This window comes from Chrysemys picta, chromosome 4, assembly GCF_011386835.1.
Source record: "Chrysemys picta bellii isolate R12L10 chromosome 4, ASM1138683v2, whole genome shotgun sequence".
NCBI lineage: Eukaryota > Metazoa > Chordata > Testudines > Emydidae > Chrysemys > Chrysemys picta.
Window position 1 is genome coordinate 30,831,813 of NC_088794.1, and position 27,919 is coordinate 30,859,731.

Sequence of the window (27,919 nt, forward strand, 5' to 3'; positions counted from 1 at the left end):
AGATCCCACAATGCTCTGCTCTGTCCTGCAGCTGACCTAATCAGCTCTTAAAATGCCACATGAATATTGTGCTTTTCATCCCATAGTGCTTTGAAACCTATACACAGGAGTGAGTGCTGTGACCTCTGAGCTGAGCTTCACCTGCTGCTCAGTACTGCAGAGACCCACCACACAAACAGTGTAAGAGAGGAAGTGAAGAATACAGTATCCACTTGAAACTGCTGGGAAACTTTAAAGAGGCAACTTGAATCCAAATTGGCATTTGGCCAGGACGGTGGGTTCAACCTCCTAATTTATTGCAGAAAGTAAAATGGAACCTACGGTCAAGAGCTGCCAGGTTTTAGGTCTCGTCCAAAAGACCTCCAGCCCCACAGAGCCCTAGAGTTGGGCAAAAAAATAAATAAATAAATAAATAAAAAATAACTGAGGCTTTTAAAAAAATAATAATTGCAAAATGGTTTTTGAACAAAACAAGAAGTTGGAAAAACTGGAAAATTTCTACCAATGAAAAAACAAACAAAAACTACCCAAACACCAAAATTCCCCTCCCTCCCCCAAAAAACAATTCTTTTCCAGGGTTTGGTTGTTTGTGGAAGGAAAAAGACAAAAATGTTTTCACAGGAAATGAAGTGGAAATGAAAATGTTGCTAAATTTCCCACTCTAAAGACTGTGAAGTGCTCAGATATTATGGTAATGGGGACCATATTGGTACCTAAAATAGATAGCTGGAGGTCCCCCATCCAACTACTGACCCAACCTTTGCTTGGAGATCTGGGAGGATCACAGCACAAGCTAGTATAGTGGGATTCCACCATTAAGTTTTACATCAAACACCAGAACACAAATGAATCTGTCCCTACAGAAATGCTGAAGGAAGAGATGTGGTGAGGAATGTTCAGGTCCCAAATCATTAGCAGAACGTAGGTTTAGGCGTAAGTTATATATACATATCTATTACAGCAACGTTATTAAAAGCAGTGTTCTCCATTATTTAACTTCTCTGAATTTCTCCACGTCCCTAACACCTAAAGCCAGAGGGCCTGAATGCAGGACTCACCAGCCTTTCCCATACACTGGGAAGTTGGCACGTATGGACTTAACAGAAGTCACTAGCATACCCTTCGCAGAGCACAGTGGATTAGTAGTGGATGATCATAATCCAGCTGGTGCCCCCCAGCTTGCATGGCAGATGGTGGTATGTGGATCAGTTGGGAGTTCCCCATGCAGCCATGCCACCTTGTGCACAGGGGAGGGGTCACCACAGTAAGAAGCAGAGTTCCTTCTGCTGGCTGCTACACCATGGCTATTGCAGAGTCTTCAGCGCTGCTCTCCTGGTCCAGGCCCACCCGGCGGATGGACGCCCTGTATTTCTGCCTTCCCAGCTCAATGACAGTTTCAATCTCATCTGCAATGTCCTGGCGGCCACTCTCCTTCATGGCTGTGATCAGCTTCTCCACGCAGTTTTGGTCCTCAGAGTTTTGCTGGGCCCAGGAGAAGAGCATGTTCAGGATCTGACTATCCAGGTCCTCCCTGAGGAGAGCAAGAAGCACAGAAATAACAAACCCACCATCCCTCACGGCATTTACTTGAGCTTGTGACCGGGTCCAGACCCCAGAAAGTACCATCATGTCACAGTAAGATGACTCAGTAGGACTATTTTCTCACTACCCAACCCTTAGTTTTCGGCTGAAAACCAAACTATTTTGATTTGACAATGCTGTCTCAATCTCCCATTCTTGTCAACAGTCTCAACTCCCTGGTCAGACTACATCTCCCAGGATGCACCAGAGTCTCCCTTCTTAAGAGAGATGGGGCAGTGCATCATGGGAGTCCCTAACCATGGTGCATGATGGGAGATATAATCCTACCTGGGAGACCTGCCCACAGAGATAGGGCATAGGAGGCACCCAAACTACAACTCCCATGAGACACTATAGGAGCATTTCCAAACAGACATATTTCAGTTTTCAGACAAAATATTTTAGGTTTTTGACATTAAAAAAAAAAAAAAAAGTCACGTGTTTTGTTTGTTTTAAAGTCAAAACCCCAATTTTTCCATCAGCCCTAGTGGAGATACTCCCCCCTGGAGATGTATGAGTCCCTGGGGCCACCATATTGACCTCTGCACACACGGCTCACCTGTGGTTGTATCCTATTCGTTTGATCTGCTGATAGGGCAGCCCCAGGTTCAAGCCAATAGTTTGCCAGTCGGCTCCAATGCGCCCGGCGATGCCAAGCAGATTAGCTTGTGTCAGGTAGCCGGTCTCGGCATTCCCCAGGTTCAGAGGAGGGAAGGAGAAACCGTTCTTGGGCTCTGAATGCTCACCCGAGCGGGATTTCAGTTTCTGTTTGATGGAAGAGAGAGTGACAGAAGTACTCCTGGCTGAAATGATTTCCTTTTAAAGGGGCAGTGCCAAGTCATTTAGTTGAACTTTACTTCCCCAAGGTGCAAAGAGGTAGATTTAACGTGGGTCTAGGGACCCAATTGGGAGAAGTGCTGACCACCCACTGTTTAATGGACTCCAGTGAGAGCTATGGGTGCTCAGCACCTCTGCCAGTCTGTCCCGGAGCACCCACAATCACAGCCTGAAGCAGGAAATCCCTCCTTGCCCTGTCTTTGGAGATTCACTTTTCATTACCAGTTGTTTCCGCAAGCATACGTCCCTCAGCGTTCAGAGAGCTCTTATTCTAGGCCCCAAACCGAGGCTGTACCAAAAGTGGGGTAAGCCTTACGGTGATGTTCAAAGTAAGACAACAATATTTACTGGTTCGAGCCTGCTCAAGAGAAATAAAACTTGCCATGACACAGCTTGGCCAGCCAGGTCCCTTTAAGGCACCCTTGGCTCGTTCCAGCACACTTCAACACAATGGTTTCATCAAAACGCCTTTGAGCTGCCATGCACTGGACAATCCACCTTCCCAACAATACCCATCACCAGGGTATTCATATGCAAGACAGAAACTGTGCTCAGTTCTAACCAGCTTCCTCCTCCTCGAGCGCCCTCGTTCACTCAGAGCAACAATCTGTCCTCTGAGACATTTCATCACATCCGTGCCAGCTCAGAACAGTGCAAAATGGAACAGGACAGGTAGGTGGATAAACTAGAGAGAGATGGGGAACATTTCCAGTTACACACTTCCTTGGGGAGGAGGGGAGCAATCTCTCAGTGTTGGGAAAGTGCCAATGGCTGTTTACAAGAGCTTTAGAAAGCTGGTGCAATTGTGCCTGGTCACCTTCAAGTGATCTCACCACCAGCACCCTACTCCACACACTGAAGACACGTGAAAGCACATGTACAGCTATTCTCTCCTTCCCCCATACACTCACATGGCTGCATGCACACACACTCCCCCTTTACAAAGGAAAAGAAATTCTTCATTTTCCATCGTGCAGTTTCTGACACCTCCGGCTGTAGTCCATCCCACTCTTTTTGGGGCTAAGTATGGGAGACTTCAGCTTAGCAGACAGACACAAATGTTTCCCCCATCCATGTTCGGCTTCCCCTTAGGTGACCAAGTAACTCACAGGCAGTTTGATTGGCAGAGTAGCCAGCCAGTGGGAGTCGGGCCCTTTCCTCTTCTTGGTGGCATCTTCAGGGACATTGTCTGGAACTTCGCCACGATAGAAGGAGACCTTCACAAGCAGGAGAGATCACAGAGTAAGACCTAGATGGCATTTCAATGGCCATGTCTATCTATGCGGCTTGTTTTCCATTTGGCAAGGATTATGTAGGACGTTTCCCACCCAGTCCCTACAGGAGACCACAGTCCCCACTTGGAGTGCCATCTGCAGTTTGATTGAGTGGGTGCCATTGGCAATAATACAAGGATCCACCATAGAGTCCAGCCCCTTCTCCCTTACTGCTAACAGACCAAGAGTTAACGGCAGGCAGATAGCCCTGGGCACCAGCCTGGGTGATGGGTGACCATTAGTATTCAAGCCACTCTCTCCTGTGGGCATATTTTACAGGTCAGTCTTTGGGTGAGGAAAAGCAGAAATTCGATTCACTGACACACTCAAGGCTGAGGCGCTGCGGCAAGGGCTGCCACAGGAAAGCCAATGACTGCAGAAAAAGAAAATGAGGCTCTTGGTCCGGTAAGCACTATCCCCAGAAACTCACCTGCCCTCTCACAGCTTGGCCTTTCCTGTCCACTTCAGCAGTCACATAGATTTCCTTCATGTTCTTCAAGTGGGAGTAAAAGATGAACGAGATCCGTCCGTCCACACAGTCTGGGCGGTCTGAGCGGAGCCAGGGAAAACCAATCAATCAATCAACTGATGCACAGAAAACCTTCCTGCTCCTAGGCAAGGGCTACATCAGCAGCTTCCCAGACCAAAACCCACTTCTCCCCATTTTCTGGCTCATCCCCTTCTGGGACAGGACTGCCACCCGTGACCGCAGAGGAAGCAGAACATGCAGGAGCAAAAGGAAACCAGCCACCGGAGGAATAGGAGTTGCAAGGAGTGTGAAGGGGGGGGCGAAGATGTTGAGGTTAAATATTGCATCCGTCCTTCCCAGGAACGGGTCACTAATGAGCAAGGAGAACCAGCTGGGAAGTTACTCCTGTTTACACAAAATAAACCATCTGTCTTTTTTACATTTCCTTAATGTCGGGGGAGGGATATATGTGTAGGGATAAAGGAAAAAATAATGCTGCATATGTTGCCTCAGGATTCCTATACTGTACCACCCTGCCAAATGCCCGTGTCAAAGGGTAGGTGAGGGCTTCTGGTGCCCTGAGACTAGGCTACAGAGTCCTGTGTGACTTAGTGGTAAAGGGTCCGATTTTGGGATCATCTACCCCAGGGCCAATCAAGAGTGACTCTATTGTCTTTGGTGTGTCACAGTGGAATTACACCAGGGTATCAGAGATCAGAAGCGGGCTCAGAGTGCAGCTCTGATACCCCTTGCCACCTGGCTGCCCCAGGATACCGTCTTGTAGTTTTAGTCCCCCGTAAATGGAGTTAGTGAGAGAGGGAGATAAAATGAGGACGGCCAGCAAGACAGATAGGCATTTCAACTCCACACAGGGAGTTCTCTGGGCTGGACTGTTCCAAGGATTTTCTCTCCATAGAAATGGCTTTGTATGTAGACTACATCAGAAATGGATTAAACTTGTTAGATCAGCTAGCGTGTGCTAGTATACAGGTCATGTACACCGCTTACCTATGGAATAAATACACTGTACTAGACTGTAACCCTCTGGGGCTTGTTGTGGTTTGCTATGAGGAGAGTAGAGTTCAGCATGGTCCTGGAAACAGCACTGGAAGCAGTGATTCCCTAGGGAGAATTCACTACCAAAAGCATGTCCTGCAGTCCTCTCACTCTGTCTCCAGAGAGCAGAAGGACCACTGCATTGCCCATTGGTGGATCAGCACAGGCAGCAGTGCTAAGCTCCATTTGCCAGACCAGCTAAGCGAATACAGAGTGGGAAGGAGCTGAAGGTGAAAGGGACGGAGGAAAGAAGGAGAGCAGATTGGACAAGAAGGCTCCGCCATACCAGCATCAATGTTGATGCCTCCCTCGAAGGCTGCAAAGAACTGCTCCCCCTCAAACAACTCCACAATGTCAGAGGGCTCCGGGCCCTGGTAGCGGTCATGAAGCTTTCCCAGAACAGGATCGACCTACCAGGGATGAAAGTGACATGGGTGTCTGTTTTGGCTTTGCACATTCACAGCCCCCACCCCACCCCCCGAAATGAGTCCAAGACATTTTTCTCTTGCACTTTCAATGGAAAGAGCTTATTTTTCAAAGAAAAAATTAAAAACAAAAAATCACCATTCCCCTAAAGGTCTAATCTGTCATTAAAAAAGTCACTGTAGCTAAGAATCACATGGCTCCCTTGGCATGTTTATAAAACACATGGCATCCATGCACACAAGTAAGCTCCACGGTTTGTGGTGGGGGAGAAACAACTATTTATGTTTGCCTGGCTGTCAGCAGGACTAAATACTGGCATGGTCTGAACTGTTCCAGCCCACGCTGGACTAGTGCCAGAGTGGATGGTACTGCCCAAGTCTAGCTGGCCCTCCTTTTCTTACACTAGCAGGGTGCTGAAGCATATCAGTTATAACCTGGCTGGTCTAATTCCCTTTTCAGCTCTGGGGAAGGAAGCAGAGTGTTTAAGCCAAATACAAGTTGGGCCAAACTTCTATTTAGCTTAGACTCTCTCGACTTTCTTCCCCAGACCTGAAGAAGAACTCTGTGTAGCTCAAATGCTTGTACCTTTCACCCACAGAAGTTGGTCCAATAAAGGAGATTACCATGCCTACTTTGTGTCTCATATATCCTGGGACCAATGTGACTACAACAATGCTGCAATCAGAGGTTGAAAAGTCCTTCAGCATCATTAGCAACTGTAGTGTCTGGGTGTTAGAGCAGATTAATTTTAACCTGTCAGTAACCCTTCAAAACCAAGAAGTTATTCACTCTCCTTTTCCCCGAACGTTTAGTCGTGGGGAGATCTTTTCCACACATAACTCCTGGCCTCAGCTAAGTGGCATTGTAGCACAGGATTGTTGTCCCTCTGCTGAAAGCCTCATCCTGGGGTAGCAGCATGCAAATGCACAAAGATTATAAGCTCTTACTTCTCAAAGACAGGTTGAGTTAGGCTGACGCTGTACAACATATCTCATCCTGCACATGGATTTGTAATATCCTACCAGTGAACCCTCTGGGACCAACTTCCTTGTTAGGAAAACAGACTCCTGGCGCCACTGAAGTCAAACGGGAGTCTTGCTATTTTAGCTTCACTGAAGCCAGGATTTCACCCCTGATGCCCAAGGCTTGATGTTTCCCTTCCGGTGTTTATCAATGTGTTTTATTTCAATACTGGAGCCCAATGCACAAGAATTATACATAAGTGGGACCAGCCCAGGGGATTATAATGGGACAGCACAGCTTTCACCATTAAGTCGTCAGGCTGAACTAGACTGGTGATCGTTGCACTAGACAGCTGTGTGAAATATGCTGGTGTCCCCAGCACAAAAACCACCATTGCAACAAGAACCCTCAATCAAACAAACAGCCGAGGGCTAAATGGACAGAGACATTTGGTGAATATACCAGGCACAATTGCTCCCATCACCCCCTCTCCAACAGCTCTGGATTGAGGCCCCTTGGCAGGGCAGCGCGTGCAGTACCTTGTGCTTGGGGACACACTGCAGCAAGACTTGCTCAGGGTCCTTCTTCCTCTGCAGCGCTATGAAGTTCACCTGGTACAGGCGCAGCCTCTCGTACACCTTCCTAGCGATGCCGCCGACGTAGGTCTTGGTGGTATACCACAGCCAGTACCTGGGGAAGGGAGCAAATGAGGCAGGGATTCCTCTGCCAGCAGAGAAGCCAAGGACAGGAACCTGAGGGGGTGGATCTTAAAGTGACGCTTCCTTTTTATCAAAGGGGAAAGACAAAAATTAGGAAATTCTGGATTTTGAGGGAGCTTAGTCACAGGCACCATCCTGTCCCCTTGACACAGGTTATCCTCCAAAAAGCAGATTCCCAGCCCAAGAGTGAGTGAGAGAACTTACAAATGAGGGGCAAAGGTTGCATCAGCAGCCTATGGACAAGGGAAGGATTCCGGCAGCTGGGAGGAGTGGTGACCAGGAACCTCACTATTGAATGGATATTGGTTCTGAGTGGGAATGTACTAGCTTGAGCATGGCCCCTTCAAAGAAACCTGGCCTACAAGGGCAACCACGAATCTGCTCACCGCAATCTGGTGGGACGTGAAGTGAGAAGAAATAGAACCCTGCCGGGACACAAAACCAGCTTTTTTCCCCAGTGCGGCTGTACTGTGTGCCAAGGAATTGGGACCATTAACTGGAGGTATAAAGCTACGGCATTCCATCCTTCTTAAGGGGAAAGAGTAACCCTGGCAAGTCGCTGGAAGGGAAACTGGGAACAGCGGCAGCACAGCCCCTGGTCTGGGGAAAGGTGCAGCTTAGGGTGACCAGACAGCAAGTGTGAAAAATCGGGACAGAGGGTGGGGGGTAATAGGAGCCTATATAAGAAAAAGCCCCAAATATCAGGACTGTCCCTATAAAATCGGGACATCTGGTCACCCTAGTGCAGCTATACATCTTCTAGCCTCTTCTTCAAACACTGTCCGTGAGTGGGTCAGAGCTCACCAGGAGAAGTGGGTGACTTCAAACCGTGCGTAGAGGTGGGTGAACTCCAGCACCACCTGATTGGTGATATCATCCCAGGTTTGGGCTTGCAGGTTGCCGTGAAGAAGATGCAGCTTGGAGCGATCTAGGGTGAGACCTAAAAATCAAGAGACACAAGCCTGTTTAGTTTTAGATGAACAGAGATTTTTTTGCCTCACCTGTTGCTTTACAAATCCAAGTGCAACGCAGCTGAAGCCTTAGGTAAGTTTTTTTTTGTTTTTTTAAGCCACAATTGCTTACATTTGAGAAATGCCAAATTCCGGCTCATCCAGGGCACTTCTTTGAAAAATATCCTGAATATCTGATTTGCTATTCCAGTGGGATTCCTAGCCTTAACATGTCAGCCACTTGATTACCTCCTAAGCAGATGGATTGTATGACCTAAGAGGTATTTTTCTACCTCTGACTCCTTTATGTTTGTACGGCACCTGGCACAAAAAGGCCCCAATCCTGATGGGGGCTCCCATGTGTCTCAGGAGCCTCTTGATGCCAACTGGCAGGGAGCACAGGAGGTGTCTAGGATTTTAAAAGGGCTTCCCTGGGCCCGATGTCTACATAATAGAGTGCCAAAGGGTGGCATGTGAAGTCTCTACCAACAACCAGTAACACAGTGGTCATCCTAATCACTGTGAGATGTATGTACAAATACTATTTAAGGAGTTATGTATCCATATTGAAAAATACATTCCTAAGGTATGCAAGTTACAACAGGTCACCAGAAGGTGATAAACGTGCTCCTATCAGGCAGGAGGGAAGAGACATGTATCTGTCTAGTCATGTGTGTATTGTCCGTGTCCTAGTGGAGAACTAATTACAGACTGAACCAAATGTTAAGAGATTGTGAAGTTGACAAGAAAAAAAAAATCTCACGGGGGAAAAAACAAAACAAAACAAAAAATCAATCAGCATGGGAAGCATCCTGTTTATAAGTGGATTATAAGTGAAGTCATGGAGGTATCACTGGGGGTACAGAGGTGCACCCAGGATCTTTCACTGAGAGGGCAAACTGAAGGGCGCAGCCAAGCCTGGCTGAAATACACTGGAAGGATTTGGGGTGAGCCTAGCTCTAGAAGACATAAAAGTAACTGGTTAAATAAGTCTAGGCTCTAGAATGCAAGTTATGATTTTACTCGATAGGCAACCTTTTGTTTCTAATACGCTGAAACTTGCTATCATGTGACTCTTCTCTGTGTTAAATACACTTGTACTTGTTTTCACTGTAATCATCGGTACAGTGCTGTGTGGTAAGTGGAGCTGTGAGGTGAGGTGGAACTGGCAAGCTGGAGGATGGGGGGTACTGTTCCTTTGGGAGCAGTGGATCTGTGAATTCTGTGAGTCTCCAGTGGAACAGGGGTTGCACACTGCAGAGGAACACTTGGAGGACTCCGGGGCTGGCGTGTGCCTATTGTCACCAGATTTGTCCATTACTTTGGGGTATGCTCATTTATTCGGGTTACACTTGGGTGGGGTGTGTCTGTAATTCTATCAATGTACTGCTTGTATCACTTGTGTTCTCATACGGAGCTCTACTTCTCCCTTCTGCAAGTCCCCTCCCAATGGAGCTATCCTGCAGGACCTAGGTTCCCTAGGGCTGGGTTTCTCCAGCCCCAGAACCAGATGAACACATCCACACCCACACACATTAACAGAGCAAGTCTGAGCAGACCGGGTCAATCAGCAGTGTCAAGCTGACCCCTTATATGTCTCCGGACTCACTGGGCTGGATGAAGCAGCACTTTCAAGCTGCCTCTCCTTACATGCCCCTGGGCTCCATGGACTGGGTCAAGCAGCACTTTCAAGCTGTTACCCCCTTATGCATCCCAGATTCAGACTGTCCCTATCCCTACTCTCTCATCACAATTGTACTGGCAGTAACCTACTCGATGAGCAAACCCCACAGTATTTTGGGCGCTGCAGGGATCTTTAGCTTAGGTAAAAGAAGCATTGCTGTAGAGTGAATGGGGGAAGCTAAAAACACAAAAGAGTAAAGTTCAGCACGAGAGAGAGAGAGAGAGAAGCAACCAACTGAACCATAAAAGTTATTTATTAAATAATAGTGATAACTACACAAGGAGGGCTAAACCAACAAAACATATATGATTAAAAGGTTAATATCTAAGGTAGAAAGGAAAGGGGGGGGGGGGGGAGATCTCACGCACTCCATGAGGCTTGAACTGGTCAGGGTTCCCAGGTGATGGTGGTAGCTCAGGGTCCTGAATGCAGGAGAGAGGCAGATCCCCCAGCACAATCAGTCAGGAGAAGATGGAGTCCCAGTGGAACTGATACAGAGTTTGGATCTAAGCATCAGAACACTTATTGGAGGGTGAATAGGAATTTTTGTAGAGAAAACAACACTAGATTTATTTCTAGGTAAACTGATGACTCAAGGGTTTTCTTTAGGCTAGACAATAGGATCTGATCACTCTTGGCTATGGGTGGTGTTTTCTTCCAGGGAGCTCACAATGCAACTAGGCTGCTTCAGGATTTTGGATATCAATCAAGGATTCCTTACTAGAATTGGTCTGATAACTGCTGAGCTGAGTGTGGGTAGGCATAGGTTCATTAACATCTGGAGCAGAGATTCCCATGATGCAGTGCGTCCCTGCTTTTCTGGTCCCAGAGTTCAGTGCGGTTCTCTGTTCTCCATGCTGTATGCAAATTGAGAGGTCTCCCTGTCCCATCTTTCATGCAGATGAGGCTAGGGGAGTTGTCTCTGTTCTTCATTCTCTACACAAATGAGATGTCTTAATCTTGTCACCCTTGTGAGGAGGGATCTAGGTGTGTCTCCCAATGCCCTTCACTGCTCTCTGCAAGTTTTTTCCTCTGATGGATTTTGGTTTCAGCAGAGGCTGGGGGGGGGGGGGGGGGTGTGTCTTTCATGAGTCAGGCTGGATACTGCACCCTGGTTCCCCAAGAATACAGGGCTGACTGGTATCACTATCGCTAACCTGCAGAGGGACAGCAGAGCCCACATGGGCTGAGAGGGAAGTGCTTGTGTTGCCCATGGCTGGCAGAGTTGGGGAGCTGACCCATGGCAAATACAGACAAGGTTTCCTCACACTAAGGGCAGGGGGAAGCGAGGTGCCTCACAACCCTGAGTACCCCTGGGAAGCGTCACAGCCCGTTGTGCGCTATGCTAATAGAAACAACAAGAAAGCCAAGGGAGATCAAAGGAAAACCGGAATTAATAGGCTTAGACAAGTGAAATGTCTCCATTTGCCAGCGTCCCCTCCTACGCACCACCCCCATCTCATCCAGAAAAATGTCTCTGTGAGCAGGAAATCAATTTAACCAAAGATAAATTAAATTGTCAAGGCAATTGTCTGTGTGTGCCATTTCAGTTGGCTGCATTAGGCCTCACTTCCTGTCCTAAGCTACATGAAGTGAAGTTTGAGCCTCGATGAATAGTGACCACGTTATATCCCCATGCAGACAGCAACAGGCATTCTGGGAAAACCTGCAGATTGGCTTCTAGCTAGGTTGTTAATGCTCTGGGGCAAGAACTGTCTCTCCTATTACTCATCTGGACAGTGCCTAGCACAACCTCAATTGGGGTCCTTGTGTGATACTGTAATAATAATAATTCTAGACTGCGGGAATGGTGGCTGCATAGCTTTACAGCTCCCCCCCTCACCTCCTAAAGTCCACAACCATTGGCAATTGAATCACTTCCCCTCCCCCCATCTAATATTCATCAGAGATTATTCTGCAACTCTTTGCTTTTAATTTAATACTATTATGGATGCTGCTCCATCTCCAGATTTTCTATAAAATCCCCAAGAGTAGAAGCTGTCAGACAACCCTCTGGCAGCCAAGATGGCTGAGCAAGGAAATGCTGCCCCTCCAAGACTAGCAACACCAAGAGATTCAAGGGATCAAATCAGGGACTCAGGAGACAAAAAGACAACAACAAAAAATATATATTTCTATATGCCGATGACATTCTCCTGGTTATTAAAAATTCCAGATCCATTCCAAACATCCTACAAATGATCAATTTCAGCAAATTCTATGGCTCCAGTACAAACTGGGATAAGTCTGAAGCAGTGAAGATCCCAGGAGATCTAGTTGTAAGTGGCTTCTCCTATAGGGACATGTAGATGTTAACAGACAAACCTCAGATATCTTGGCATCCTATTCCCAAAGGAAATTAAAAACAGTCAAGGATAACTTCACCCCATTAACCATGTAAATAATAAGCAATTTAAATAGATGACAGGCACTACCTCTCCCCCTTGGGGGGAAAATAAACAATTAAAATGGATGCCCTTCTCAGGAGCCTTTTTATTTTGAATTTCCTCCTTATCCATAGTCCTCCCTTTTAGTTTACCAAAATCGACATGGTCAGGTCCTTTCTGTGGGGTGCTGGTAACAAACTAAAGTAGCCTTGCAAAGAGTACAGCTCCCTGTCAAAACACGTGGTTTGAGATTTCCCAACTTTAAACTTTACCATCAGGCAAACATTCTTAGCCACGCAGCACAGTGGCTCCTTCCTCATGCTGTCGAGCCCCAGACTGGCTCCAGCTGGAAGCAGAATTGGTTGCTCCTTTTCCTCTTTCCCTTTCCCATGGTGCTGCACACACATTACTACCGATTCGCTAAAGAACAATTACCAGCTATTGTGGAGGCAAAAATACCCGGCGTAGCAAATCTACTGAATTTAAAAACAACCCCCTTCTACATACCAGGGTCTAGGGTTACCATACGTCCTCTTTTTCCCAGACATGTCTGGCTTTTCGGCACTCAAACCCCCGTCTGGGGGGGAATTGCCAAAAAGCCGAACATGTCCGGGAAAATGGCGGCTCTGCTCCTCCCCTGACTCTTCGGCTCTGTTTAAGAGCCGAGCTGCCCGAGCACTATGGGCTTTGGGCAGCCCCCATACCTCCAGACCCTGCGCCGCCGGAGCCCGGGAGGGGAAGTGCCCGGCTGGGGGCGCAGGGTCCGGAGGCACGGGGGCTGCCCGAAGCCGGTAGTGCTCGGGCAGCCCGGCTCTTAAACAGAGCCGAAGAGTCAGGGGAGGAGCAGAGCCTCCAGCCGCGGCTGCTCTGCTGCTCCCCGACTCTTCTCTGTTTAAGAGCTGAGCTGCCCGAGCGCTATGGGCTTCAGGCAGCCCCCTTGACTCCGGACCCCAGCCGCCAGGCGGGCACTTCCCCTCCCGGGCTCCGGCAGCGCAGGGTCCGGAGGTATGGGGGCTGCCCAAAGCCCATAGCACTCGGGCAGCTCAGCTCTTAAACAGAGAAGAGTCGGGGAGCAGCAGAGCAGCCGCGGCTGGAGGCTCTGCTCCTCCCCTGACTCTTCAGCTCTGTTTAAGAGCCGGGCTGTCCGAGCGCTACTGGCTTCGGGCAGCCCCCGTGCCTCCGGACCCTGCGCCGCCGGAGCCCAGGCTGGGAAGTGCCCGACTGGGGGCGCAGGGTCCGGAGCCAAGGGGGCTGCCTGAAGCCCAAGCGCTACCGGCTTCACCGTTTGCCGGGCAGCCGCCAGACCCTGCGCACCCGGCTGGGCGCTTCCCCTCCCGGGCTCCAGTTGAGCTGGGGAAGCGCTGGCCGGGGGCGCAGGATCTGGGGGCTGCCCGGCAAACCGTGAAGCCGGTAGCACTCGGGCAGCCCTTTCCCCGTGGCTGGGAGTGGGAGGGAGGAGGGGGCGGAGTTAGGGCGGGGCTGGGGAAATGGGCAGGGCCAGGGCCAGTGGAGGGTCCTCTTTTTTTATTTAATAGATATGGTAACCCTACCAGGGTCTCTATCTAACCTGAAACTCTAGCAGGCAACCCCATCATTTGGAAAGTCTGGATTAGGAAAGGGATTTTGACTATCAATATTAAAAGAAAGGTTCAATCTAGAGTCTAAGAAGGAGTGGCAATATATCCAACTTAAACACACCATCTCCCATCTGTTTGGCCTTTGATACCTGCGATGCCTCTGACCCACCTGAACTGCTTTCATATTTTCAAATATTACTCCAGTTGCCAAGACCTATGGCACAACACTATATGCACACTTGGCCAGCAAATTTGAATTCAATATAGATTGGAGGAGGAACTAGGCCAATTACTGTCTGCTCATCAATGGAAATGAATTTTAGCCAGTGCTTCAAACTGTTCCTTGGACCTTCATTTAAGATTAATCCAGCAGCAAATCATACAGAGGATGCTTTGGATCACTCTCCCACTGTTCAAAACAGGTGCCACTAAGTCAGACAAATGCTGGTGCTGTGATTCAACAGGTGCTAATTTAACCCGTGTGCTCTGGGAATGTGTATGTTTTGGGCAGAACTTAATTGCAGAGTTAATTTTTTCCAATGAAATAAAATTGAGTTACCAGCTAAACATGTACTTTTAAACCTAATGGATGTTAACTAGAAGCACCTGAAAAACTGTGGCTAAGCAGAGCACTAATAATTGCTCAAAGGCTAGTACTACAAAAATGCAAATCCAAAAAAATGACCAATTATTGAAGACTGGAGCATAGACATTGTAAGCCTGGCTACGATGATGGGCTGAGATTTTCAAAACAGATTAAAGCACTCCTTAAAATCAATGGGAACTGGGAATCCAAAACAGCCATAATATTTTTGATGAATACATTGTGAAATGTACCAGAGATCACCCTTATTGGTCTAGATCCTGTATTAAAAAAGACCACTTCCCAAGCATCACCAGGATGTACCCAGTCCAGTTTTGCTTCACCTTTATTAGGTGAATATTGCAGCTAAAGAGCAGCTTGTCAGTCCCTGATGTTGGTTCACAATATAATCAATCCATATTCTGCGCACTGCTGGAACCTACATCTTTACATTTCCTGAATTGCTAGCGTTGGAAAGCCTGATTCTACTTGCAATTCCAATGGAGTCACTCATGATTCACACCGAGATCAGAATCAGGCACCAAATTTACAACCTTACCGTTGCTTTCATTTACTCTTGTGCATTTAAACAGTATGTAATATTTGTGAAGTATTTGGGGAGCCAGAAGGCATTAAATCAAAAGAGAGCATTTTCTGTAGATGGCAAAGTGTTTTCCCACCTCCCCAACCTCTTTTGATCCGTTACTCTGGAATGAGGGAGGAATATCTTGTTTCCATGGGATGGCATTGGTGTCAGTATTCCTTTATGATGAAAGAGGACCTATCCCACCAACACACTTCAGAAAGCTGTGGGAAATATTAGCAGCCTATTACAGTTCTTCTACTACTGATGTACTAAGCTTTGTGGTTAGGAACATCAGGGTCCAATGCACAAACCCTGAAAGGTGCCGTTTGTTCACAGTTTAGTTTATTACATCAATTCCCTGGGGGAAATTGAAAAATAACCTAGCAAGTAGTATGATTTTAGCACAGCTTTCCATTGCCATTTCTGGGCATATACTAACCTGTGACCCCTGGAGGTAGCGGGAGCTGAATTTTAACTGGCCTGAGGAAATCCACAGTGGAATTCTGGGAGAGGCAGAGCAGGGGACCGGCTCTGGACTCTGGATCATCTGTGATCTCTGCCAGCTCCTCTGCCAACACTGGCAACACCTGGCGGTTGAACAATAATCAAATCAGCTTAACGTCTGATGTCTGAATACCTGAGTTCATTGAGGCAGAAAGAGGGCAATGGCCCTGTGACGTTATCTGATTAAAATATGACCACATCGATCATTGTTGCAACCACTGTTATATATTTGCAACAAATCTTGTACAAAGGTCATCAAGTGAGGCGTCTATGAAAAGGTTATGATTTGCTGGTTCTGATTATGCTATCTGTATGCATGTATCACTTTTGTATTTGAAGTTATGAGTATTGGCTCTATACCTGGATTTCAAATGTTTGCTCCGGGGGTTATGCCCACAAGGTATTTAGCCAGCACATCTTGGAGGGACTATTCAAATTAAGTGGCTCATCAAGAAACACTTAACTGACAATGGACCATGGGAGACTCCCATCTACACTGAATGGACTGTCCTGCGGATGTTCCATCTGAAGTATAGGTAATGGCTTTCTGCAATGACTAGGTGAAATGCATGGACATGTGACTTGTCCATGTGACTCCAACCACCATCTTGTTACTGTACTTTTCAAGAGTAAGAACAAGGAGATTCCCGCCACATGGCAGAAGAGATAAAAGGCCCTGGAAACTCCTCCATTTTGCCTCTTTCCTGCCCAAACCTCTGGACTATGCCAATGGGAGCATTCTAACCAATGGACGGAGGACTTTCCAATGATTTGGAAGCAGCCAGAGACTTGACTTACCAAGCCAGTAGTTTATTCCATTACTGCTACAAGCCTGAACCAAGGAGGTTCATTTATTATATGTATTTGATTCCTCTAACCAATTTTAGCTCTCACCTTTCTTTCTTTTTATGAATAAACTTTTAGATACTAAAGGACTGGAACCAGCATGATTTTTGGGTAAGATCCAAGTTATATATTGACCTGGGTGTGTGGCTGGTCCTTTGGGATCAGAAGAACCTTTTACTTGCAGAGATTGGTTTTAAAGAACCACTCATCTCTAAGTCTAGTGTTTTCAGTGGTAATACAAGGACTGGAATGCCTGAGGAAACTGCTTTTATGACTTCTTGTTAGCCAGGGTGGTGAAACAGAAGTTTACTTTTGTTGCCGGTTTGGTACATCCTATGAGGGATTAGCCACCAGTCTTGGAGTGTATCTGCCGTATTCCTCAGCAGTTTGTCCTGAATTTGGCACTCTCAGTTGTGACCCAAGAAGGCACGGTTACAAGCCCCAACGGCTCAAATGCCAGGCCTGACTCAGTGGCACTGGCTGGCTGCCAAATGGGAGTGTGAATCCTAATCACTGAACCATATTCTGCTCAGAGTTAAACTAGTGTAAACTTGGCAAACAGGGCCCTGATCCAGATTGAGTCTTCTTGGTGCTACTGTCACACATTTAATTAAACAGCTACCACGACCACCCCCCTAACTTTAATGGGGCTGCTTCAGAGTTAGAACAGCACGAATAAGAGTAAAGTTTAACCCTCTGAATCTCACTCGCTGAGCTGGTCTGTCATGCTTTTCGTTCTTGGAGACTGAGCAAGAGGCTAAAGCTGCACGTCCCTTGACAGTGCTGCCTGCTGGCTTATCGAGAGCCTTGGTAGCAGGGCTCTGAGCAGAACCCCCTTCAGCCTTCCCCACAGAAGGACAGAGGGGCCAGGACTGCATCAAGGACGGCTGTATGGGAGAGGGGAAAGAGACAGGTTTGTTTATGTTTTTTTAAACAGGGTACAGGATTGGTCTTGCCGACTCCCCTGTCCCACAAGCCCCAGACTGTGACCCGCCCAGATATATTTATAGCCTGGAAAGGTCAAAGCCTTGGGGAATGTGGCAGGAGGTGGGGGACACAAAGGGAAGAACATTGCAAATTATTGCCATAATGCATGAGTGCAGAACTCCTCAGCACCCAGCACACCAGCTGAGGTCAGTGGCAGCTGCAGGCATTCAGCACTCTGAGAAGTGAGGTACTCAGGGCCCAACCTAACACCTATTGACTCCACTGGGTATTAAATCAGGCCCTACCTCTGCAAGATGTGCTACGTTTCTCAAATGCAGTCACCACAGGCTTTTCTTGCCATCACAGCCGCCTGGGCGATAACGAGGGAGGAGGGGATGAGCCCTTCCCCCTTTTGGAATCACAAACACCAGAGGAGCAGACAGTCAGCATGAGTTCCCCATCTTCCTGTGGGCGGTGGGGCTCAGGCTTCTGGCTTCAGCCCTGTGATGGCAGGCAGCAGGCTCCGGCCGCTGGTCTTTGGGCTCACCAATCCCCTCATCACCCTTGGCCCCCACTGCCTCCCTACCCACCTCCCCATCCAAGGCTTAATTTGTCCCCCAGCTTGCCAGGGCTGAGTAAGTCTGCTGTGAAAAGTGATATTTGTATGTTTGTTAATATCACTTTTCACTGCTCCCAGCTAGCTAACAAGTCTGCTGCTGTGAAAATTGATATTAACAATCATACAAATATCACTTTTCACAGACGCAGACCTACTAGCTAGCAATTCTTAAACAAACAAAAAACAGCAACCAAAAAAGCAAAAGAAACAACAGCAACAAAAAGACAAGAACATGCAAAGCACCTTCTTTGTGTTTCTATTCTGTTTAGGTCCAATAAAGAATAGATACAACTGTACATTATTAATTATTATTAATTATTTATTATTATTGAGTCTGCAAAAAAACCACCTTATTATTACAATGATTTGGACTTTTATGTGCGCATATTTGTTTGTTTTTCCTAAAGTTAACTAAGTTTTTCGGAAAAATTGTCAAGCGGCCACCAGCAAGAGTAGGTGGCTGCATTCTGAGGCCACCAAAAATTTGTTGGGAGAAACATAACAAGTTACAATGCTTCACATATGGCCTATGTGAGTGCTAATCCCTGCCAGACAGCTAATGACCCAGCCCATTTCACAGTGGGGGAAACTGAGGCAGGGAGGCTCTGTGATGTGCCTAAAGCCAAGTAAGAACCAGTTCCCAGGCTGATACTTGGCCCATCCTTCTTTCTCATTTAGTGCATGTATCCTATTGCCTACACTCATCTCCAGCACAGGCCAGCAGTAATACCAGAGCTTGTGTTTTAGTTTTAACATGTACACACACCTGCAATGTGACGCTCCGAGTCTCCTCTGTGACTCCAGGAGGGAAGGTTACTTTGATGCTTGGATCCACTGTGGAAAAGAGCAACGTCCCCTCTGATGGGACACTACATTTATTCTCCACGAGCCGAGAGACGACCAGGAACCAGGAGAAGTGGGGGATGCTACAGCAAGCCATGTGCTTCTGTTACAAAAAGGTGGGGAACAAAGAAAACACAGCTGAGTGACACGTGACAGTATCTTTCAGACACATTGATTGACACCAGTTGAAGTCAATGGAGTCACTGAAAAAAAAAAAAAAAAAAAAAAAAAAATCAACGGCTCAATGTTTCATCGCTATATATGCAGATGTATTGCACACATTTAGATGCAAAGAAGCACCACCAATAAAGCCTATTTTCTTAAACACCTGAGAAGATATTTTCACCATCAGAGCTGGCATTTGAGGTGACTTTTCGTACCCCACTCCTGGTATAAGTCACACTGTACACACTGCAGAAGCAGCCTAGACATTTTGGACACGAGAGCCTGCAGCACATGTTGTGCTCCCGGGATTGATTGCTGGTAGGGAGAGCACAGATTCAATTTAGCACAGTACCCAGCAGCACTTCACAAAACATGGAGTAAGATGAGGTCCCACCCTAGCAAATCTTTCAGTCCAATGCCAAATTGAGATGGAAAATTGCATTCCGGAGCTTGTAGTCTCTAGGACAACATTTCTCAAATGCAGCCACTAGGGGCTTTTCATGCGGCCACGACAGCCTCTTGAGTGGTGAGTTCTTGACCCATCTTGGGTGGAGGGGATTTGAGTAGCAGGCTCCAGTGGTGGGACTTCAGGAACCTGGCCATGAGGCCCTGGCCTCTGACCACGGGTACTGACCCTGCCCCGGCTCTGGCCATGCAGCCCTGGCCTCCAGGTGCGGGGCTTCAGCCTCCAGCCCCCAGTTCCAGCTGTGCGGTGGCAGGCGCTGAGTCCCGGCTCCAGCCATGCCCCGCCCCGTTGCCCTGGATCCCCGCTGCCTCCCCCTTCGGCATTTCCATCCGGGGCTTAATAGGTCCTGGGGCTTGCTGTGAAAAGTGATACTTGTATGTTTGTTAATATCACTGATCACTTTTCATAGTCTTCCAGGTAGCTACTAAGTGTGCTGTGATATTAACAAATATCACTTTTCACAGCAAGCCCCAGGACCCACTAAGCCCTGGATGGGGCAGGAGGGCCGAAAGGGGAGGCAGCATTATTTTGGTTATTGAGTCTGCCAAAAAACCCTACAAATACGCATTACAATGATTTGGCTGTGAATCTGTGCATATTTAATTGTTTTTCCTAAAGTTAATGAAGTATTTTAGGTAAAAAAAAGTGTCAGTGTGGCCACCAGTGAGAGTTGGTGGCTGCACTCTGAGGCCATCAAAAAGTTTGTTGTGAGAACCCCTGCTCTAGTAACCACACCTCTGTATTAGAGATGAGGGCTGCAGGTGCAATCACTTTATACCAACTGGACACATCTCAGGTTCATGAGAAGCTTCCAAGCTGGGGACTGGACAAAGTCAAGTCCTGTCCCCTGCTGCAGGGCAAGTCAGATCTCCTGCCTATGACCAGGGGTTAATCCAACCTGCTCACCTTCGGCTTTCCTCTCCGCTCCACCTTGGTTTGCAGGTCGCTCCAGCTCTGCCCATTGAAGGTCCGAACTACCACTTCTCGCTCACGCAGAGTCTGAGGGGAGGTGTAAGGCATCCAGATCTGCACCTCCTGGCAGGGGACAACAGGGCATTGCCATGAGACACCAACAGAACGGCACCCCTACTCTAGAGACACACGCTTACCTGGGCAAGCAGGGGAGGCCAATGTGATGGGGTGTGGCAAGCCTCCGTGCTCCCCACTCCCCGCTGGAGGCCCCACTGCTCTGCTACCCACCACCCTTGGAAACAGCTTTCTGAGAGGAGAAGAGCAGTGAGCACTAGATCTCTAGGCTTACCTAGGGAAGCATCGCAGGAGCAGGCATTGTGGGAACCATGGAGAGCTTCTTCTCAAGCAACACCCAAACAAGGCCAAAAGAAAAGGAGCCGCCTGCTGCTAGCAAGGTAGTTCCTGGCTGGAGACGGTGGTGTGAGGAGAGATGCTCTCTAGGCTACAGACCAAGGAACCACACTGGGCCAGGGCCCATTGCTGGCCACAAATCGGTGGGTGAAGCTCAGGAAGAACCCTGCTGATTTAATTCTGGGGAGGGAATTAAGCCCCAGAAGGGTAAGAAACCATTTGATTTATGATTGGCCCTGAAGGGCAAGGGGCTGCTTCTATCCAAGTTGGCTGTACCCTAGAAGGGGTGTGAGCTGTGTGACCCGGCCAAGCCACAAAAGACCCACAGAGGTAGGCAACACCACACCCAGACACTGGGGGACGCTCACAAGGGTAAGTGCAATCCACCACAGGCAGATTTTAGGCAGAGAGTTGGGGGTGGTTCTGAAAACTTCTCTCTCCTGCAGCCCACCAGCCCCAGAGTCCGCTGCCCCCAGTTCCCTGGCTATGCTCCGGGCAATGCTCAGGTGGGGATGTTGTGCAATGGCCTCCCAGAAAGGCCAGTGAGCTCCTGTTGGCCATGACTGGCTTCACTGGACTACTCATGTAAGCGTCCATCAATGGGTCCTTTTCCTGGCAGACGGAGATCACCCCCAGGGGCTGGCTCTCCCCCTAGGAGGAGTTCATGAGCTGGGCGGGAGGAGGTTCTCACTGAGAGAACAGCCTGCATCGTAGCAGAAGGGATGGGGAAGGTGTGCTGCTGGAGGGAAGACACTGTCCTTTTGGGGATTTGCCCTGGTGCTGAGAATCCTTTTCAAATTTGATCCTTGGGGCTATTTACAAGCAGTGATTTGTGGTTCACGGATCCCAGCAGTCAACATACTGAGGCCTGGCAGCCCCACAACATGACCCTTTCAGGCCACAAACAAGGATTTTCTGGCCCGTCATATTTGCACATATGGACCCATGATGGGCTATAACACACAGAGTTCTGCCCAGCCCCGTCCTGCCCCTCACGTGTTCTTACCTGCTGGAATACAACCCCATGAGGCCGCAGCTCCAGGACTTCACTCAGCAGGATGTCATGGTGCCTCAGTTTCACCCACTGCGGGTCAGGCGAGAGCGTTTGGAAATTGATCGTTACTGAGGAGGTGGCAGCACCCGGGGGGAAGTAAAACTGGATGCCGCATGCCAGGATGACTTTGCAGCCATCGGGGGTCACAGTAAAGCTTATGAAAAAGAAGAGATGCATGAATGACTTCTTGCGATGACTCACATTGGTGTATACAGTGTTGCTGTAGCCGTGTGGGTCCCAGGATACTAGAGAGACAAAGTGCGTGAGGTCATGTCTTTTATTGGATCAACTTAATCTGTAACGCACTAACCCCCCTTTCTATCCTATGACTATAGGGGTGTTAATGGGCCACTCCAACGTGACTGGTCCCTTAGAATATGCACTAACTACTTTTGCTAAAAAGCTATCTGTTCCATCTTGCATGTAGCTGTGACACTCCCCAGACCCGAGGAAGAGATCTGTGTAGCGTGAAAGCTTGTTGCTCTCACCAACAGACGCTGGTCCAATAAAAGATATTTCCTCACCCACCCTGTCTTCCAGTGACATCACACGCCATTAAACTTTTGCTTTCCTGTGTCTTGTGACTGGCAAGACAAACTCCCTGCACGTAATGGAGTAAAACTCTGACTTGTCTATTTGGACTGGAAACAAGTTGGGGCAGAGACTATCCCTAATAATGTGTATGTACAGCACCTAGCAAAATGAGACCCTAATCTTGACTAAGGCATCTAAGTGCTACTGCAATACAAAATAATAAATAGTAACAAAAACAACAGAGACACTGCGTGAAATACCTGTCCTCATTGGGTACAAGGAACACTCTTCCTAGCTCTCCTGAGCTGGATTCATCTGCAGTGAATCAGAAGAAGAGAAGTGAACAGGGGTGGGTAGCAGGCAGGCTGGAGGCAGACAGTCCATTGATTTGAGGGGTGCAGGTGATAAAGGAGCGTTCCTCTTGCAACACTGTGCTCATCAGGGGCTGGATCCAAATTCCAGCGAAGTCAGTGCGAGATTTTCCTTATCCCCCCCATGGGCTTTGGATCGGGTTCCACAGGAGGATGGACAGAGGTCAGTGAACTTTTGATGCATCTCTTTTCCTGCACTTAGCAGCTGTTGGCTGGGCTGTACTGGCATCACTGACTCTTCCCTACCTCTGCCTGTTTAAGATCTAAATAGCAGATGCTTTTCGGGATCTTTTTGCTTGCAGCTTGAGGCCTTTCCCAAGAGGCTGACTTCCATTTGCCCAGTGACTCCCCCACAAAGCCACCTCTGCATCACCAGCAAGACCTTTCCAATGATCAGGCTGAGCAAAAGCATCTCCAGAGATTTTTTTATACCTTAGAACTAGGGTGACCAGACAGCAACTGTGAAAAATCGGGACAGGGGTGGGGGGTAATAGGCTTCTATATAAGAAAAAGCCTCAAATATCGGGACTGTCCCTATAAAATCGGGACATCTGGTCACCCTACTTAGAACTGACTCAAAAAATTAGAATCCCTCCCACAGAACTAGCACAGCCTGTAATTGAAGACACTGGCAACCTAGTGTAGGAACTTCTGGATAGCCTCCTCTCCCTTATACACCCTCTAGTACAATGAAACCCACATCTAACTTAGATTGTAAACTCTTTGAGCGAGGCACTCACTCTTCTGTGTGTCTGTGCAGTGCAAAATACACCTGCAATGATGCCATATCAATAATGGTCCATTTTCGCCCCCTCATCTCCAACAATCACATTCACACACCAGCTTGTGACACTTGCTAGAGCCTGGGAGCAGCTGTCTGAGATGCAGTCAAGCCAGAGACGCAATTACCAGATTGCAGGGGGATCTCAGGTTCTCCTAGCGGATTGCCCCGCAGGTGCACGAAGGGAGAGTGCTGGATCTCGGGGGGGATGGAGCGGAGCCAGTTGTTCTGCAAGTCAAGCCTGGACAAGTTGGGAAGGCTGGCAAGGGATGCGGGGACAGTCACCAGGAGATTGCTGTGAAGACGCAGCTGCTGCAGAGACCGCAAATTGGCTGCAAGTTAGAACAAGAAGAAAAATTGCCCCCCCAACTCAGTACATACATGAGTAGTGATTCTAACAACCCCCAACATACACATCCATCCCCAATTCCCCTCAGCAAGCACCCAGAGCACCACCCCAGCCTGCCTGCACCAGACCCCCAAACACACACACAAATCATGGATATATTTCAATCATGAGAGAGGCACAAAGCTCGTGGGTTCAGAGAATTAGCAGGTTGGGACAGCAGTAAGTTCTTTGGAACAGGGACTGTCCTTTTGTTCTGTTTGTACAGAGCCTAGCTCAATGGGACTCTGGTCCATGCCTGGGGCTTCTAGATGCTACGGCAATATAACAACCACGGCAGAAACCTGGGCATAGTAATGCAAAAATCAAAGCTGTGGAAATAGGCCCATTCAGAATACAGGTTTGAGATCTCAGAGTCCAGCACTAAACGGCTTTCTGGATTGGTCTGGACTCAACACAGATGTCATTTAAAACCGAACAACCCAATTTTAATTAGCCCTCAGTGTGTTGCCTCACATCAGCAACTGCAGAGAAGCTGGGATCCTGTCAGGAGCCAGTGCCCTAGCCTGCCAAAGGGCTGGATCCTCAGCTGGTGTAGGTCAGTTTGAAGGCAATGGCGTTATCCTGATTTATAACAACTCAGGATCTGGCCCAGAGTCTTCTGAATCTTCAAAGTGCCCGGTTTGCTCACTGACTAAATTGACAGGGCTCCATATAGACAATATCCTGCTCCTAGCAAGTCATGTAAGAGATACCTCCCGATCCACAGCCCAGCTTGGGGGTGATGAAGCAAGCAGGGCAGTGACAGACACCGAATCCCATTTAAAGGCTAGGTTTTACATGCCTTGCTGTTCAAAGACTCCCTAAAACCCACCCATTCCATGTCAGGAGCGAGGGACGTTCATTCTCTCTTTCTTCTGGGTGCACCTCTTACCAAGTGAGTCTGGGATGCCCATCAATTGATTCCCTGAGAGATCCAGCTCCATGCAGTTATACAGACTCCCAATCTCGTCGGGAAGTGATTGCAGGCCGTTTTCAGACAGGTCCAGTCTCTGCAGCGCTGCCAGCTCCCCGATGCTCCGTGGTAGATCCCGGAGCTGGTTTTTCATGGCAGAGAAGAAAGTCAGCTTACTGAGCTGGCCAAAGTCTTCGGGCAGCTCCACCAAGCTGTTGTGGCACACCAAGAGCACACGGAGGCTGGCAAGGTCAGTGACGCAGCTGGGCAACCTGGAGAAGCTATTAAAGCTGAGATCCAGATGAGTGAGACATAGCAGACTCCCAAAATCTTGTGGCAAGGTTGTCAGGGAACCCTGCTGACAAGCACCGAATTCATCCTGGGCATGCCCACCTGGGGGCACGGAAAAACAGAGAAAAAGGAGTCCATGTTACATGGATTCTGCTAAACTAGCATCAGATAGGCATATACAGCTCCCTCTGAAATCGACAGCATGGCAAACTGGAAGTTTGGACAATGTTAACAGGGGGCTGGAGGGATTGGTGCGTGCACGCAGATTACAAGAGCAAAATGTATACATGGCCTAAGGGCTAGTGCACTAAAGTGTGGCTCAGGAGACCTGGGTTCTATTCCCAGCACTGTCACTGGGTGGATGAGTCACCTGTATGACTTCACCTCTCTGTGTCTCAGTCTTTCCATCTGTAAAATGGGCTGTATCAATTGTGGAGGGCTCTGTATGGGGCGGGGGGGAATTCTGCAGAGCAGGGCATCTGCACTGTATGTATGAGGGGTCTGTTTTAGCAGTCATTCTTTTTTTTTTGGTCCAATCTGACCCCTGGATGTTGGACACCTAAAATTTTGGTGTTTTAACAGCTGAGGAGGAGAGGAAAGATTTATCTGATACACAGTGGGAGAAGGGAGAATTAGGAGTTATAGGATGCACTTATGAAAGAGGCAATTTTAGCTGAAGATGGGGACATTTCCCTGAGAGGGAAGCATATTTGGCTGCGGCACAGTTTCCCCAAGGGAAATGATAGAAGTTTCACTGCTTGGGACATTTAAAACTAGCCTGGACAGCAGCACATTGGTGATAACCCGTACTGGCAGGGAGGGGGACTGCATGGTCTAATAGCTTTCCCCATCTCTAACTTCAACAAGTCTAGGTTTGATGGGAGCTGTGCTCCAAATAACAAATCCAGCATATTCAAAGGATTTCTGGCTTGCTTGAGACTACCAGGACAAGTGACTCATGTGGGAGAGGGGGGGAAAAAAAAAAAAAAAAAAAAGATGTGGCAGCCACATGATTTAAATTCACACTTCCAGAAATGTACCAATATCCTCCCTCCCTCCTACTCACCACCCTCCTGCACTGCAATTTTAAATGCTTACATTAGAGAATACCACAGGATTTTTTGTTGTATAATAGAAGAAAGATTAATATTTGAGAAACCCTGGATTAGCAAATAGTAGGGCTTAAATAAGGAATTCTTAGTGAACCAAGTTTTTCTACTTTTTTCAGGATACTCAGAGTATCTGAGCACTTCACAACATAAATCTATGGAAGTAGGGAAGTATTAATATGCCCATTCTACAGATGGGAAAACTGAGACCCAAATCCACAAAGGTATTTAGACTTCTAACTTCCTGTGATTTCAAATACCTTTGTGACTCTGGGCCAGAGATACTTGCCTAAGGTCGCATTCTGGTGGAGCAGGGGAAATGAACCAGGTCTCCTGACTCTCAGGTTAGTGTCCCAGCCACTGGACCATCCTTCCTCTCTGACATGCACATACAGTTCCCCCCAGAAAACTGTGGGGGTTCAACATTTTTCCAAGATTACTAAAGACACACCATTCATATTCACAGCCTCCTAGCAAACTGGGAAGCCAAAGAAGCAATACAATGGTCAACAGGTATTTATTGAATGTCATCATGCATGGGCTACAAGTCATAGGCCTATCCACTCCAATACTTTTTGTGCTCCTGATAAGTTAGTTTCTTTGCTGTTCATTCTCGAACCAGGTTCCCAGCCTGTGCTGCAGGGCACAGGACGAGGAGTCTGTTCAGAAAGGTACAGCAGAAGGAAATGCAGTGAAAGGAATCATTACATCTCATAAGGGGGAGGAGGGGAAATAATCACCAAAAATAATTTCAGTCAGACTCTCCACAACTAAAGATCCAACCAGTCTCCATTCAAGTGACAGTCAAATAAAAGGCTGCACCTGTCAGACTGAATCAAGTGAGGAAATTGGTCCCCAGCAGCTGTGGAAACAAAGGATGAGAATAACAGCCCCTGTGCTGGATCTGGCTGAAGCTGCATGCTGCTCCCCGTAAGGCTAACGGACCCAAAGCCGCTGCAAGGGGCGCTAGTGCACAATGGAAACCATAAAGTGCATCCATCCTGTAGGAGCAGATGGAAAGAGCCAAGCCCAGACGAATGTGCAGGGATGCTTTTCCATGTCTTACCTTTGAGCACCAGGGACTTCAGGCACTTCAGGACAGGAAGGCTGCTCAGCGTGGAGTCTATGAGGGCCTCATTGCAGTTCAGCCGCAGGAATTCCACCTGGGCCACCTCTTCCCTTCGTTTCTCAAACAGCTCAAGGAACTGGCGACAGCCATCAGGGTACACATCTAGGTTCAGCCTGTTGCCTGCAAGGCGGCAGCCCTCAAATGTGGCAGTCACCAAACTGCCCTCCCCCAAAGCCTCCCCAACCTCCGGCAGCTCTGCCATCTTCTGCTGTTAGTCCACTGGGGCCGGAGCATGTTTTGACTTGCCAGGCAGGCAGGCACTAGCAGCACCATAAGGCAGCCGTGATGACGAGAAAGGAGGCTCTGAAAGGGGACATGAGCACACAGTGAAGCCCTATTGCCTCTGCAGAGCCTGGCTAGAAGAAGCTTATAAACACAGCATCTTCCAGCCGCAACAAGATACATGGGGATTGTACACACAGCATGTCACTACAGATTTTAGGGGCAGTTGGTATAGACTTTAAGGCCAGAAGGGACCATCATGATCATCTAGTCTGACCTCCTGTACATCGCAGGCCACAGAACCTCACCCGCCCACTCCTGTAATAGGCCCCTGAACTCTGA

At 48.1% G+C, this 27,919-nt stretch overlaps 1 protein-coding gene across 1 annotated transcript in view; it reads right to left on the bottom strand.

Moving 5' to 3' along the window:
* Nucleotides 1-274: 274 nt before the first annotated feature.
* Nucleotides 275-27,919, bottom strand: part of PIDD1 (p53-induced death domain protein 1) — a 30,122-nt gene continuing 2,477 nt past the window's right edge. The window contains exons 2-16 of the mRNA XM_065591928.1: nucleotides 27,293-27,658; nucleotides 24,806-25,219; nucleotides 23,654-23,857; nucleotides 22,634-22,688; nucleotides 21,792-21,993; nucleotides 20,369-20,497; nucleotides 18,755-18,934; nucleotides 15,532-15,679; nucleotides 8,130-8,265; nucleotides 7,146-7,296; nucleotides 5,504-5,627; nucleotides 4,123-4,241; nucleotides 3,528-3,635; nucleotides 2,141-2,346; nucleotides 275-1,531 (exon numbers count right to left, since the gene is read on the bottom strand). Of these exons, the coding sequence (XP_065448000.1) occupies nucleotides 1,294-1,531; nucleotides 2,141-2,346; nucleotides 3,528-3,635; nucleotides 4,123-4,241; nucleotides 5,504-5,627; nucleotides 7,146-7,296; nucleotides 8,130-8,265; nucleotides 15,532-15,679; nucleotides 18,755-18,934; nucleotides 20,369-20,497; nucleotides 21,792-21,993; nucleotides 22,634-22,688; nucleotides 23,654-23,857; nucleotides 24,806-25,219; nucleotides 27,293-27,557 (2,679 nt within the window). The 5' untranslated portion in view covers nucleotides 27,558-27,658 and the 3' untranslated portion in view covers nucleotides 275-1,293. The remainder of the gene's footprint in view (nucleotides 1,532-2,140; nucleotides 2,347-3,527; nucleotides 3,636-4,122; nucleotides 4,242-5,503; nucleotides 5,628-7,145; nucleotides 7,297-8,129; nucleotides 8,266-15,531; nucleotides 15,680-18,754; nucleotides 18,935-20,368; nucleotides 20,498-21,791; nucleotides 21,994-22,633; nucleotides 22,689-23,653; nucleotides 23,858-24,805; nucleotides 25,220-27,292; nucleotides 27,659-27,919) is intronic.